This window comes from Sus scrofa, chromosome X (assembly GCF_000003025.6).
Source record: "Sus scrofa isolate TJ Tabasco breed Duroc chromosome X, Sscrofa11.1, whole genome shotgun sequence".
NCBI classification, from domain to species: Eukaryota; Metazoa; Chordata; class Mammalia; order Artiodactyla; family Suidae; genus Sus; species Sus scrofa.
Window position 1 is genome coordinate 68,973,659 of NC_010461.5, and position 14,798 is coordinate 68,988,456.

The following is a 14,798-nucleotide window of genomic DNA, read 5'->3' on the forward strand; positions in this document are numbered from 1 at the left end:
AAGGCCAGGGATCAAACCTGCAGCCTCATGGATGCTAGTCAGATTCGTTAACTGCTGAGCCACGAAGGGAACTCCTCAAAACAGACTTTTAAATAAAGATGTTTTATTAGGGATGGAGAAAGTCAGCAGATAATACAAAATATTAAATTCATCAGGAAGATTAAACAATTATAAATCTGTATGATCTTAATAAATTGCCTCAAAATAAATATTAGGTAAAATTGATAGAATTATAGGGAGAAACTGACAAATCAAAAATCATAATGGGAGATTTCAAAATACATTACTCTGCTATTGATAGATCAATGAAAAACACTTCAATTAAAATAAAGTTTGAAAATTACAACTCAAAGTTTGACTTATCAGACTTCAAGACCAAGTAGAGAATCCTATACCCAACAACTAGATAAACACATTCTTCTTAAGCACACATAGAAAAATTACAAAAATTGATGACATACAAATCATAAAACAAAGTTCAAAGAATTAGTACTATAAATACATATTTTTTAGGCACAATAGAATAAATTAGACAGGAAGAGCAGAAAAATCAATCAGATTAACTATTTTAAATTAAAAAAGAATTTTTTGGCCATGGTGTGCAACAGTTTGATGTGGGATTTCAGTTCCCAGACCAGGAATTGAATCCGGGCTACAGTGGTGAAAGCTCCATGTCTTAGCTATTAGACCACCAGGGAACTCCCAGATTAGCTATTTCAAAACACATAACTCATGGGTCAATGAAGAAATCATAATGGAAATTAAGATAGCTAGGACTAAAAGATAACGAAAATAATATATCATAAGTGTATAAGATTCAAAACAATAGTTACAACTTTATCATTATAATGCTTATATCAGAAAATAAAAAAGTGAATATTTAACTCATGGGGTTTCAGCCTAAGAAGTGGCAACAGCAAGGGATGGGAGGGATAAGTTGAACAAAACCCAAAGAAAGCAAAATAAAGGAGATATTAAATACCAGAAATTAATGAACTAGGTCACAAAGATATAATAGAGAAAATCAAAATTCCAAAAAGTTGATTCTTTGAAAACATAATAGAGAGGCTGTGAAACTTATCCAAGGTTACACAACTAATAAATAGAGGAGCTAGCATTTAAATCTAGTCAATCTGTTTCCATAGTCCAGCTTCTTAATTACTATGCTCTACTACCCCCCAAAGTGCTAAGTATAAAAACAAAAAACTGCTATATTTGATTACAATAATCTTAATGACCTCCATGCATCATAAATACCACAAGGCAAGATACATACAATACATTCATCTGAGGAAAATTATTCAGAATATATTAAAAAAAACCTACAAATCAATAAGAAAAAGACAACCCAACAGATAAATGGGCAAAAGATATGAACAAGCATTTCCCAAAAGAGAAAACATGCATAGCCAATGATCATACCGGAAGGTGATCAATCTCATCAGTAATCCAAGAAATGCAAAATAAAAATACAATGTGATGATACTTTATGTGAGTTAGATTCAAAAAAATTAAAAAGTCTCATAACACCAAATGTTGGCAAAGATGTAGAGCTATGGGAACTCTTCAGTTCTGCTGGGGAAGGTAAACTGATACAACCCTCTGGAGAAACAACTGGGTACTATCTTGTATGAACCTTCATTTATCCCATACTTGGAATTCTACCCCTAGATATGTATATTAGAGAAAATCTTGAACTTTTATATCTTGAAACATATACAACGATGATAATAACAACAAAAAGTGGAAATAGCCTGTGCCCATCAACAGAAAAATGGAAAACTACACTGTAGTATATTCAAACTGGAATACTATATAGCAATGACAATAAGTTAACTATTATACAACAAGGATGATACTCTGAATCATAATTCTGAGTGAAAAATGGAATTTACTATACGATTCTACTTTATAAAGCTCAAAAATAGGTCAAACTGAATATATCATTTAGGTAAGTAGGTAGGCTAGCAAATAGATTATAAAAGAGCAAAACAACAAGTTATATGTTTGCATACACTAAATCTTGACTAAATGTCACTTTTGTTTTTCTAATTTTCATCTGTTATTCAAGTATTAACTTAAAAAGAGACAAGAAAGCCAATGCCTGTCTTACCTGCAGAAACACTGAGGGAGCTCTCCTTGTCCATATAAAGGAAACAAAAATGGAGTGTTGCCATACCGCCCAAGACAGTGAAGAAAGTTTTGGGTAGCTTTGAGACCATCTATAGTACTGCTGGCTGTTTCTGATGTCATCGCGATTGAATGCAGGACAAAGTATTGGAGGTTGGGGGTCAATTTCTGAGTTTTTAAATACTCAGAAAATGAAATTTCCTCATAGGCTATGAAAAGAAAAATGAAAATTTATCAATTAAAATCAGAACCAAACTTCAATTTAAAACCATTGCGCAAAAATGAGATCAGGTCTGTTTAAAACACCTTGTAAAGGACATAGGTTATAATATTATCACAATTTGGACAGACGCTGTTGATTGTGGTGGGAACCAAAGCAGAAACCATCTCAGTATCTTAACTGGATTGATGGCACAATTTTTTAAAGTTTTGTTTGTTTGTTTGTTTTTTGTCTTTTGTCCTTTCAGAGCCATACCGTGCCATATGGAGGTTCCCAGGCTAGGGTTCTAATTGGAGCTGTTGCTGCCAGCCTACGCCAGAGCCACAGCAATGCCAGATCCAAGCTGTGTCTGCGATGTACACCACAGATCACAGCAATACCAGATCCTTAACCCACTGAGTGAGGCCAGGGATCAAACCTGCAACCTCATGGTTCCTAGTCAGATTCGTTTCCACTGCACCATGGCGGGAACTCCCCCACAATTTTTAAGTTTTAAATGTTGAATCTTTGTTTAGCATTTTATGAATTTAAAAAACTAGAAAAGTATTAAATTATTCATTAACCATCACAAGAGATTTCTATGATTGGCAATAATCTTACTTTATTATCATTAAAACTGTAGCATGTCAATATTTACACTTTAAAATATTAAATATGACAAATGGTAATTTTTTGGTGAAAACAATGATACAATAATACTTGATTTTTTTAATTGTTATTTCTTCCTAAAACTAGGAACAATGAACTATGACTAAAAATAATGAAACTAATTTTTGTGTGGCTAGAGGAATCAGTCTTACAGCCTTAAAATCATACCTCTGGGAGCCCCTAAAAACTATTCCTTTAAATCAAGAACAGAAAAAATGTAATTGGACCATTAGTGGCACACCAAAACTTTGTAGAAATAATTTCAATAAGCAAATAAAAATTATAAAATATTTACTGAGAGAACAGAAGTTTACACTACTGGGGAGAGCAATCTGGCAGTATCTAATAGACTTGAAGCTTTAAGAACAAGTGCTAGACTTTTAATATTCCATCCAGAAAAAAAAAATCTTGCTGTATGTCTCACGGTAACTTTGTAATTGAATTATCAGTATATTGCTATTTTGGATAACGCTTCCAGCTCAGGGCACTTTAAGTGTAAAGCTCTGATACTAAAGTGGTATATTCAATTTTCGACAAGCTTTGAAGTAACTGCCCCCAATCTCACAGTGAGATGGGTCAAAGCCAAGGCTAGAGACCATGCCTTCTCCTAATCCAGGGACCCCTCTTCCACATTACTGAGCTTTTTTAATCAATCAAAATGAATACTTCAATATTCTAAGCAAAAGTAATCCTGGAAAAATGAAAAACTAAACAGATTTATTATTGATAAAAAAATTGATGGATAATGAAAACAGATTATCATCTATGAAGAACCAGTTGACAGCAGTGTTTAATGAACAAGAATAAAAATGAACACCCAACACAGCATTTCTGTCATGATAAAAATGTTCTATAGCTGCACTGTAGCCATAATAGCCACTAGCCACATGAAGCTACTGAGCATTTCAAACATGATTAGTGTGACTGTGGAATTAGTTTATATTTTATTTAATTTTAATTAATTTAAATAGCTACATTTTGCTAGTGGCTAAGTTATTGAACAGCACAGAGTAAAAATATTTAAAAGTGTTTTGAGTGGCTTACTAAATCAGAGCAAGTATTAAAATAACACAAAAAAAGAATGTGAGAAAAATTTAATGAAAAACAATACCTTTATATTCATCAGGATATTCCTCATAATCCATACAAAATGTAAGGAACTTCATTAGCATTCGCTTTTCTACCATAGTAAGCTGTTTGCTATTAAAGACATCTGCTCTGGAGCAAGGAACCTGAAAATCATGATTTTAAAAGTTAAGAAATAGCTTCCTAGTGATACAAGTATTTCATATGACATTTTTTTCCTTTAAATATGAGAAGATTTTTATGTCCTTTCTAGTCAGCCTGTTTCATATTGCTTTCCATCAGTTCTAATGGCATCTCTGTTGACTTCAGAGCTAATTAACTTGTGAGCTCTCTTTCTTAATTCTGCCAAGTTTCTCCCTATGCCATTAAAAGGCCAATAGCATGTCACCCCTAACTGGGAACAAACGACAGCTTAAATCTAGCAATGCTTTCTGAAATTAACACTTTCTCAACACCAACATCAAGCTGCAGAATACATCATGAGAAAATTAACACTCGACATTTTAATTGGCAATCTCTTACTATTTACATTTATTAGTCACCATGTAGAACTGGAATGTGCTGCTTTACCAGGAAAATAACAATCTTATTTGCTTATCCTTCTAAAACAAAACCTAACTTAAGCGCATACTCAGTAACAATACTTGCTCAGCATAGTACCTGTTCCACTCTTCCTTCTCGAAATGCAAGAATCCTGGTAATATTTTTGAACTCTGCATATCGACTAACATTAGATTTGATTAGAAGATCAATTAGCAATCCTCGAGAATACAGCAGCTGTACAAAGAAAATATTTTACAGGATGAAATAAAAGGTGAAATAGAAAGTGATAAACACTAAATAAACATAATTTTGTTATGTTTTAACTTATTTGTAAAAAGCATTACACTTATTAATATTATAATACATAACACAATTTAACATAGGTTAATTTATTATCTGAAATACAAAATCCAAAAAATTATGGAATCCATAGTTTTTAAATCATTGACCCAAACTGATACAAGGTTCTTCCATCTGTTTGTCTCAGTTAATATAAACATTCACACATCTGACTGCAGAAATATTAGTATGTTTAATTATAGAGTGCCTCTTCAGTCAGATCCTGCTAAAAATTTATATCATATCAAATATAATCCAGCATATATATTATTTTATAAAAGGTCAGGTAGTTAATAAGAAGAAAATAAGAGTTCTCCTGTTGCACAGTAGGTTAAGGATCTGGCATCATCACTGCTGTAGTGTGGTTTCCATCCCTGGCCTGGGAACTTCCACATGCCATAGGCATGGCCAAGGAAAAAAAAAAAGAAACGAGCCTACTGGACCTCCTCACAGACCAAAAAAGAAAAAGGCTGGCTATGAAGGTCCACCAAAAGAGTGAAATTATATGGTCTCTGTAATCCTAGCAGTCTAGATTTATATGGTATGTCTTTTTCAAGAAATAAGGATGACGGTTATTGCCAGCATGAATGTGAGAGACTGAATTAACCATTCAATGTATCTCATAACCAATTTCAGAGAGACAAAAACAATTTCAACAGTATTATCTAGAATGTTTTAAATTTAACTAAATGGTTAAATGCAACAGACTTGGCTATTTCCTATACTGAGATGATGTCAAAGTGTCTATAACCTGATAAACATTAAAAATGGAAATGCTACATCTGTAATAAATGGGAAAAAGAAAAGATTAGCTTTACTACAAAGAGAAAGGGAATTTCAAAAATTCAAAACCATTAGCCTGAGTATGCAAGAGGTTCAATACAGATTTTCTGTAAATCATTATCAGTTGGGTGAATTTTTGTAAACCATATTAGTGTAACATTGTGCAGAACAAACTAACCTTACACTGATCTTTTTTGAAACCATCCAATTACCCAGACTAAACAGAGCCTAATACACTACACCATTGATATAGCTCATGCTTTTAAGAATATAGCGCCAAGTCTTAACAGTATAATTACAATAAAAAACAAGTACTTCAAATACCTTATGTGTTTAAAAACAAATACTCAAAATTTAATGATCCCTCAATAACCATAATAATTTCACAAATATTTACATAAAATATAGAATGTATTTTAACTTAATAAGATTTAATAAACCTTAAGATTTAATGCCAGCTTTAAAAATAAAGCATTTAAGATATCACCGAAGAGTGGAAAGTACTTATGTCTGAAACTCAGAAATAATGAACACGTACCAGATTTAAACCTAAGCTTCTTTTCCATCACTCTGTAAGTACCTTTCATAGCAATTTCACAGTGGCAAAAGGCTAAAGAATACTTCAATTTGATTACTTTAATGGCAACTAGATTTAATAATCAACATGCTTCACTTGGCATGTTGGTTCCATGATTATTAGGGGTATGGACCTTCTTAGAAATGGTTTTATTTGTAAGAACTTCATTTTTGATCATCTTCTTTATTAGTCTAAGCAGTACAGTAGTATAAAGTATTTTATTTAACTAACCTATCCTGAGCTATAAGATTACTTTTTATAAGGCTGTATACAAGATGAGTTTTGTAAACTAAAAAGCACCACAAGAATTGTCAGTTTTATCATGATGACTTTGATATTAAATGCATGAAGAAATGTCAAATAGTTTGGAGATATCAAATTGGACTTGAGGAAACAGGTAGGGCTTAAGATAGATATTTGTCAGTCATCCTAAACTCATATGTAGTAACTGCAGTTATCAGAACAGATGGAATTTCCCAGGAGTGACTGACCCAATATCATGGAATATACTGCTTTCCAACAACAGGTACTCAATAAATGTTCATTAAATGACTAACATTTTAAAAATGATAATAAACCTCTCACATTGCTATGGTTGTACATTCTTTTAGCTATTCCTGCGTTTGTACGATGAGTACAGTAAAGCATTATTGGTTATATTTTAAATGTATGAACCCATGAAAACTACACAGGACAAAGTATAACTGCCTTGACTCCTCTAGGTATGTTTGCTTTTAATTTACCCTAAGAGAACCACTATTATTAACCATTCAAACTCAGGAAAATACTCAGAAATCTTCTTCAGAGTCTCCTCAAATGTCTTGGCATCTAATTAAACTATCTCCCCCTGCACTACGCAAATGAATCATTTCCTACACTAATTGCAAAAACTGAGACCGCACCTTCATCTACAATTTTCCTTTGCCAGATTTCTACTGTATTTCAGCTACCATAAGGGTTAAAGACTTTTGTGAACTAGCCTTAACTCTTAACCCCCATTTATTATCATCATTTCTTTAGGTCAGGCATTCAAAATTCCAAGGAGCTAATTCAAAATGAAATTTTCAGAGCAAACCTCATTTGTTACTTGACTATTTCAGTTTTGTTTTGTTTTTTTAATTATTTTCTGCTCATGAGAACAGGAAGACTATAAGTGAGCTATGATTAAACTTCCACCCAGAAATTAATAGCTAAGGTAACATGGAAAGCATGCTAGATTTCAAAGCATGGCAGGTGCAAAGTAGGTGGAATAGATAGTACAGAAATATGAGGTAGGACCAAAGCAGTAGCCAAGTCAGACCAAGGCAGAATCAGGCACAGAGAGCTGCTTCAGAAAAAAATAATGGGTAGTAAAAAGATATATTTTCAGGCATCACATTCAAAGAGATCCGCATTATAATGACATGTAATTGGATCACCAAAATATGATGAGCATTAGTCCCTCTCTTTATAACTCGTAAATTCAAGAGAGCACATTAAATAGAAAGTCCTAGTTTTTTTTTCTTAAATAGAAAAACCTAGTTTTGAGGCAAGTCTGATGTTCTTACTACTCTCTCCTACCTCTTTTCAATTTCTCATTTGCCTTCAACATAGGTATTTGGTCTCTGTTTCTACTTTCCAGCCCTATAATATAACCCTTTAAAGTCATTATCTTTTATCTTACTAGTTTTCTATTCTTTTGCGTTAAATTAGCCTTGCTTCCTATAAACTCAATGCAATACTGTACCCTCCTGAGACTTAGGGACCTCCTCTGAAGTCAATATTGACCTAACATTAGAGGTAAAGATGGAAAAATAACCAAAGACAAAAACAATAGCATTCTTCCCAGCCTCCCTGCCCCACTACTATTAAATTATCCTCCAAAGCCCTAACACCTAAAATAATGATTTTTCAAAATGTACTGGCTTAGTCAAAATGTTCATTATCACAGAGATATTAAAACAGTTACTATATAAATAAGGGCTAAAAAGAGTTCATTTCATAGACTGACTATAAATAACAGAGATCTGTAACTAGGTTAATCAGAATTTTTCTCTTGATAGAATTCATAGAATCCATGCCATTGGAAAAAATTAAGATGGGATATGTGCTCCAATATAAAAGTATCCTTGTGATATAGTACTGAGCATTCTTAATGTGCTTTTAACCTATGTTTAAAGAATATTTTAATGGAACTATAAAATTCAGATACTATTTATTAAAAAAATATTCTACATTTTTAGAGAATAAAATTATGAAGATTGGGTTTATGGAGCCAGAGGCTATTTTCAATTAAAAATTAGTATTATTCTATGATAGGATGGGTAAAACTGGTACTTACCTTTGACACCAAATCGATATTAAATCTCCTGCCTTCTTTAATAATTTGTGAGTAAGTAATCCTATTTTTCTTTGGTTGTTCTGCAGTATCTTCTGCTATAGGCACATTTTCACTTGTTTCTTCTTCTGAAGTTGATGGCACACAAGTTTTATCATCACGACGGTTTTCTTTCTCCCCTGTCGCTTCGACATCATTTACTTCTAGGGCATTCTTTGGATCACTCCTTGGAGTTTGTTCTGTGGGTATTTCACAGCTTGCAGTGCTTAATGACTCATCTTCTGTAGGCAGGCAGGCAGAATCTGCAGCTTCTGTGGACTTCGCAGATGTCACAGAAGCATGATTTTTCTGCAGTGCACCAGCTTCTTCAACATCTTCATCCAAATCCTGACTAATGAGAAATTATAATAATAATCCATACCAGGCTTGTGAAAATTGTACTTAGCTATATTTTTATATTACTTGAATACATTTGGCAATTTTTCTTTACCTCATTTATCTTACCAAATTCAATGGATATTTTGCTTATGTGACCCACATGCTAAACACTCACCTGTTAAGGTTTCAATACCACATGGAACATAATTAAGATTTAAAACATACACAAAGATTTCAGGGGTTAGCAGGTCATGTCATATGAATATTTTTGAGAATTGAAGGTGGACAGGGGAACTGCATTTCAGAAACAAATCAACAGAGTACTTACAAGTACATCCTTCAGAATAAACAGATCGAGGTTTAAACCCTGACCCTATGACTAGAGAACTCTGTGAATGTAGACAAGCTATCTATCCTCTCTGACCTAAATCATCTATCTGTATCATTGGGATAATACCACCTATCTCACATGGTTGTTTTGAAGATTAAATGAGGTATCACAAGTAAAGAACGTGGAACAGTGCTTGGCACATAATAAATGTTCAACAGTGCTAATTATCAAAGGTTATTATTACTATAGGTGATGTGACAGACTAGGAAAAAACCACCATGAAAGTTTAAGTTGGCTTATCACAATGTGGTATCTAACAGGATCTTTCTGAATTCTTTCCTGCTGTATTTTGCCTTAGTATTAGTGTTTATTACATTACCAGAAGTCCCACTTCCAAAGTTACTACTAGAGTTAACATTCTCAGTCCATTACTTCCTTGATTAAAACAATAGGCTCCCATTCAGTGTGCCTGCATCATGTACACCTCCATAATGGATGAACCTACATTTTCACTGAGTTGCCCTCTTGCTCAACACTAAAAATGTCCTGTATGTGACAGACTGTGGGAAGTAATCATCTGCTAATTGATTGCTCAAGAACTAACAACAGTTCTTTCTTACATCAAATCTCAACCTTACCCTACAAAATCTTCTTCTTCCAGTCTCTAAACCAAATCACCTTCTTTATCTACTATATTCTTTGTCTATCTTTCCTACTTTTCAACATTGCATATCTAACTCCTAATTTATCCATTGGGATCTCCATGATTTTACCCACATTATTTGTTTCTTCTGGGCTATTCTCCCCATTTCCCATAATATCAGAATTCTGCCATCTGGAAACATAACCACATACTTCAGCAATCAAGACCTTGTTTTTTGGGGTTTTTGTTTTTTTTTTTTTTTTGAGAGTTCTGCAATCACTATAATACAATGTGAACATATTTGAGATTTGTACTGGTGACAAAGTTAAAGGGTCTACATTGATAATGAAAGGAAATGCTAAATTTTATTTAGAAGTTAGTAACAAATAAAGATTCTTTACCCCCTCATCCAAGTTGATGGACTCATGGATTCTAAGTACAGACTTTTTGGTATCTGTGGACTGGACATTCAAAACCCAAGAACAGATACTTTCAAAAATGCAATTCCTGTTTTTAAAATTTTTTATTATAGTTGACATTTTTAAGAAAAAGTTTAGGAGTTCCCATCGTGGCTCAGTGGTTAGCAAATCCAACTAGGAACCATGAGGTTGCGGGTTCGATCCCTGGCCTTGCTCAGTGGGTTAAGGATCCAGCGTTGCCGTGAGCTGTGCTGTAGGTCACAGACGCGGCTTGGATCCCACGTTGCTGTGGCTGTGGTGTAGGCCGGCAGCTACAGCTCCAATTGGAACCCTAGCTTGGGAACCTCCATATGCCACAGGTGTGGTCCTAGAAAAGGCAAAAAGACAAAAAAATTAAAAAAAGAAAAAGTTTAAATTTCACTTCCAAAAAGTCTTCCTTAAACCCAGTCATCCTCATCATTCTATTACTCCATGCCCCATAATACACACATGCAGTTTACCTTGCATTTATTTATCAGTTCCTTTTTAATAGTCCTTTGGGTGTCTTGTATATACTTCAGCTAGACTTTAATTTCCTTAAGATCCTAACATCTTTTCTTGTGTGCCCCTCACAACACCTACTGTACTACGCTATAGATGTGGTGTTTAACACTTGATGAATAAATAGCTCACACATGCAAAAGATGGAGGTATAAACATATACATAAAATTAATAAACATATACTTATATATTTAAATATGAAAGAAAAATCTGTAGAAAACAACAAAAAAAAAACTAGGCCGGAAAAAAAATAAATTTTAAATTCAAAAGTCTGGGTACAGTGAATAAAAGTGCCATATTAAAATTAACACAATAGGAATTCCCGTCGTGGCACAGTGGTTAACAAATCTGACTAGAAACCATAAGGTTGCGTTCAATCCCTGGCCTTGCTCAGTTGGGTTAAGGATCCGGCATTGACATGAGCTGTGGTGTAGGTTGCAGACTCGGCTCAGATCCCGAGTTGCTGTGGCTCTGGCATAGGCTGGTGGCTACAGCCCCGATTAGACCCCTAGCCTGGGAACCTCTATATGCCGAGGGAGCAGCCCTAGAAAAGGCAAAAAAAATAAATAAATAAAATTAAATTAACAGAATAAACACTACAATAAGAGTACAATGGAAGAATAACTTTTCAAGTGTCAAAAAATAAAATATCAAGCTACTTCTTGTTACAATCTAGTAATTTCAATTAAATACAATGAAAACAGAACGATACGGTTAATGTCAAAACAATTTTCAGATCCAGGAAACTGGAGTGAGGAAAGTTCTAGTCCTGGATGCATTACTTAGCAGACATTAGGCAAGTCACTTGATCTCTCTGACTCTCCATCTATGAAATGGAGATCATTTCATCTGCCTTAACTTTCATGATGTTATTATAAAATAAATGAGCAAACATATATGAAAAGTATTTTTCATAAACTCTAAAATTTTAATCAAATATAAGATATTGTTAAATTTCCCACAGTTCAATAGGCAAATCAAAAACTCCTTAGGTTGTCTGAGATCACATGTTGAAAGCTCTTTGGCTGCAGAACCACATAAGAGCACCACTGCCATTAAGCAACATTAAAAATGAAGAGCAGTAATATGAAATGTGATTTGTGTATTTTCTACAGAATTGTTCACGCTTCGTATTCTCTTTCACTGTTTTGAAAACCAGTAAACCAAAGTGTGTTCCATGAGCGATCTAAGGTGATAACTTTCAGCATAAAGTTCCATGCCTAAGATTAAACTAAGAAATGACAGGATAATTAACTGCACTTTACAGATAAGACAGAATGTGGCAACTTCTCTTATTATAGACATGATGATGACACTGTGGAAATTGAGCATAGCAAATGATTTGATGAGTAGCTCTCTATTACGTTCTGAGAAAGGGGGCTTTCTAAAGTGAATAAAATGCATTAACCAGTATTGGACAATCTGGAAAATATAAGTCAAAATACTTAATTAAAGGTATAAGTTTAAGGAAAGGAATTACTATTTGTGAATTTGTTCTACATCCATAAACTACTCAGTTTTATTATTCTCAACATTATAATCTGGTGAAATCCCTAACACTGTGGAAAATATATGCAATAAAAACACAACAGTGTCCCTACTTTCCATTAACAACCACCACAATTTTTTGGAGTTCTGCCAAGGTTGAATTTAATATCTAACCAGAAGTTATAAAGACACCAAAAAATCCCCCAAATTCCACTTAATTCCTCAGTAAGCAAACTTCTGTTCATCAAAAAGGACTTATCTTCTCTCAAATTTAAAACCTTATACTGTGGTTAAAAATATTTTTAAGATTGTTTTTGTTTTATTTTATTTTTTGGCCACACCCATGGCATGTGAAGTTCCCAGGCCAGGGATGGAACCCACACCACAGCAGTGATAATGGCAGATCTTTAACCCACTGTGCCACCAGAGAACTCCAAAAAAACATAATCTTAAAAAAAGATAATGTGACCTTTTGAAGAACGCTTCAGATTAAAATACCTCAATTTTCAAGTATTTGCAAAGTATAAAAACATTTGCCAGTTGTAAATGCATGTGGCTGAATTACAAGCTCTAAAAGGAACCTTTGAGTTCTAAAACACTCTAGGATTTTAACATACAAAGAGGAAAAATCTGCATCATTAATTCTTATAAAAATGTTCAATATGAAAATAAATTTACAAATGAAATCTAACATTTATATTGTAATTTGAATTTCAAAGGACATTTACAATACAGTGTAATAGTATTTTTGAAATAATTTTACCTAACTGAAACTGTTGAATAACTGCTTTGTTGAATGCATTTTTAACCATTTGCCACAATCTATATATACCTCTGAGAATTTAGCGGTATAAATTCCGATATTATCTAGTATTGCTTATCAATTAATGGTAGTAACAAGGAAACGCCTCAAGTGAATGTGTCTATTAATGTCCTGTAACAGTCACCCTTTTAGATAAGTCAAACGAAAAATTGCCAACCAGCTGGTTAATTTATTCAGCACAGGCGTTCACTATTTATTTTTCAGTCATTTGCACCTTTTTTCCCCTACAGTATAGCTTGTTGCAAAAATTGTATTCTTTTACTTTGATGTATGTACTTTGCTCTAAGGCCATTCATTTTGATTTGCACAGTATATGTTATACTGCTACCCAGCTGTTTATTCCTGCAAATAAATGTTTTATGGTTACTCATAAAGAGTTACAAAAATCAGACTACCAAAAGCTGTTGTTCCAGAAAAGAGCAATATAAAAAAAAAAACCCACTGTAACCAATTTTGAATTGCTGCAATATAATACACTGGTAGATATATTTCCTTATTTGTTACCAACTTAAAATGTTAACCCATACTGTAGAATATAGCCGAAATATCAACCTCTTGTCACATTTCTTCAAGAACAAAAATCTCATAAGGTGGTGTACGTCAAGTAGTACCGTTGGTTTCCAACTCATCAACCATTATCTTCTTCCTCCCTGCCACAAGAGCTGCAATTTTGTTCGAATATTAGGCAGAAGGTACCCAGAACCAGGGGCTGGACCATGGCTGATCACAGCCAATTACAGTAATTTTATTGCCCTTTGCTAGTGACTGGTTTAGGAGAGAGTAATTTATATAGTTTTAGCCAATGAGACAAGGGAGAATCTGCTGGGGGCTCTTGGTAAAAACTCTAGTATAACAAGAACAACAACAGAAAGCATACACGTTATAAAAAACTTTCCCTCTTCATTTCAGGTTTAGAGGTTTTTTCTGTTGTTGCATGAAAACCTGTTTGGAATCGTGGCAACCATCTTGTTACTCTGGACAGAAAGCTAAGAAAAGTGGAGAGCAGCTACCCCAGAGCCCTCATGTGATTAAGGTTCTCAAATTAGCAAATTCTGCAAATAGCAACCAACTCACACATTTTCCTACCCTCCCACGTACCCTTCCATCTACTTGTTTAAAGCACTTTTAGTTGGGTACTGTGTCACTTGTACTTATTTGTTTACAGCAATGAACTATAGTTTCCTCTAAATAATAAAGCTTACAGGTGATTTTTCATTTTAAAATTTTTGTATTTTTTTCTTATTAGTATTATTATATTTGTGACCAAGAAGCTCATGTTACTTGCAAAATTTTTAATTTAAAATCTTAGAATTTAAAATAAGTATGCAGAATTTGAAATTACTATTACAATGTCTTTGTTTTAGTATCAATCCACTAAAGAGCTGGTTTATTTGTAAATCTAAGAAAGAAGTTTTCATCCTGCTTTAACATTACCAAGCCAGAAAAGGGGAAAAATGTTCAATATTATGCAAAAAAAGGGAAAAGGGCAGAAAAGGTGCAAGTTCTTGCCAGTATTTTAGAAAAATAAACTC

General features: G+C 33.6%; 1 protein-coding gene across 5 annotated transcripts in view; it reads right to left on the reverse strand.

The window, feature by feature from the left end:
- CHM (CHM, Rab escort protein 1) overlaps nucleotides 1–14,798 on the reverse strand; it is a 192,403-nt gene that overhangs the window by 99,777 nt on the left and 77,828 nt on the right. For all 5 annotated transcript variants that reach the window (XR_002340851.1, XM_021080640.1, XM_003135219.6 and 2 more), the window contains exons 5-8: nucleotides 8,647–9,034; nucleotides 4,745–4,861; nucleotides 4,110–4,230; nucleotides 2,114–2,339 (exon numbers count right to left, since the gene is read on the reverse strand). Coding sequence is in view for 4 of the 5 variants with exons in the window: in XM_021080640.1 (XP_020936299.1) it covers nucleotides 2,114–2,339; nucleotides 4,110–4,230; nucleotides 4,745–4,861; nucleotides 8,647–9,034 (852 nt within the window). In the remaining variant the exon portion in view is untranslated. The remainder of the gene's footprint in view (nucleotides 1–2,113; nucleotides 2,340–4,109; nucleotides 4,231–4,744; nucleotides 4,862–8,646; nucleotides 9,035–14,798) is intronic.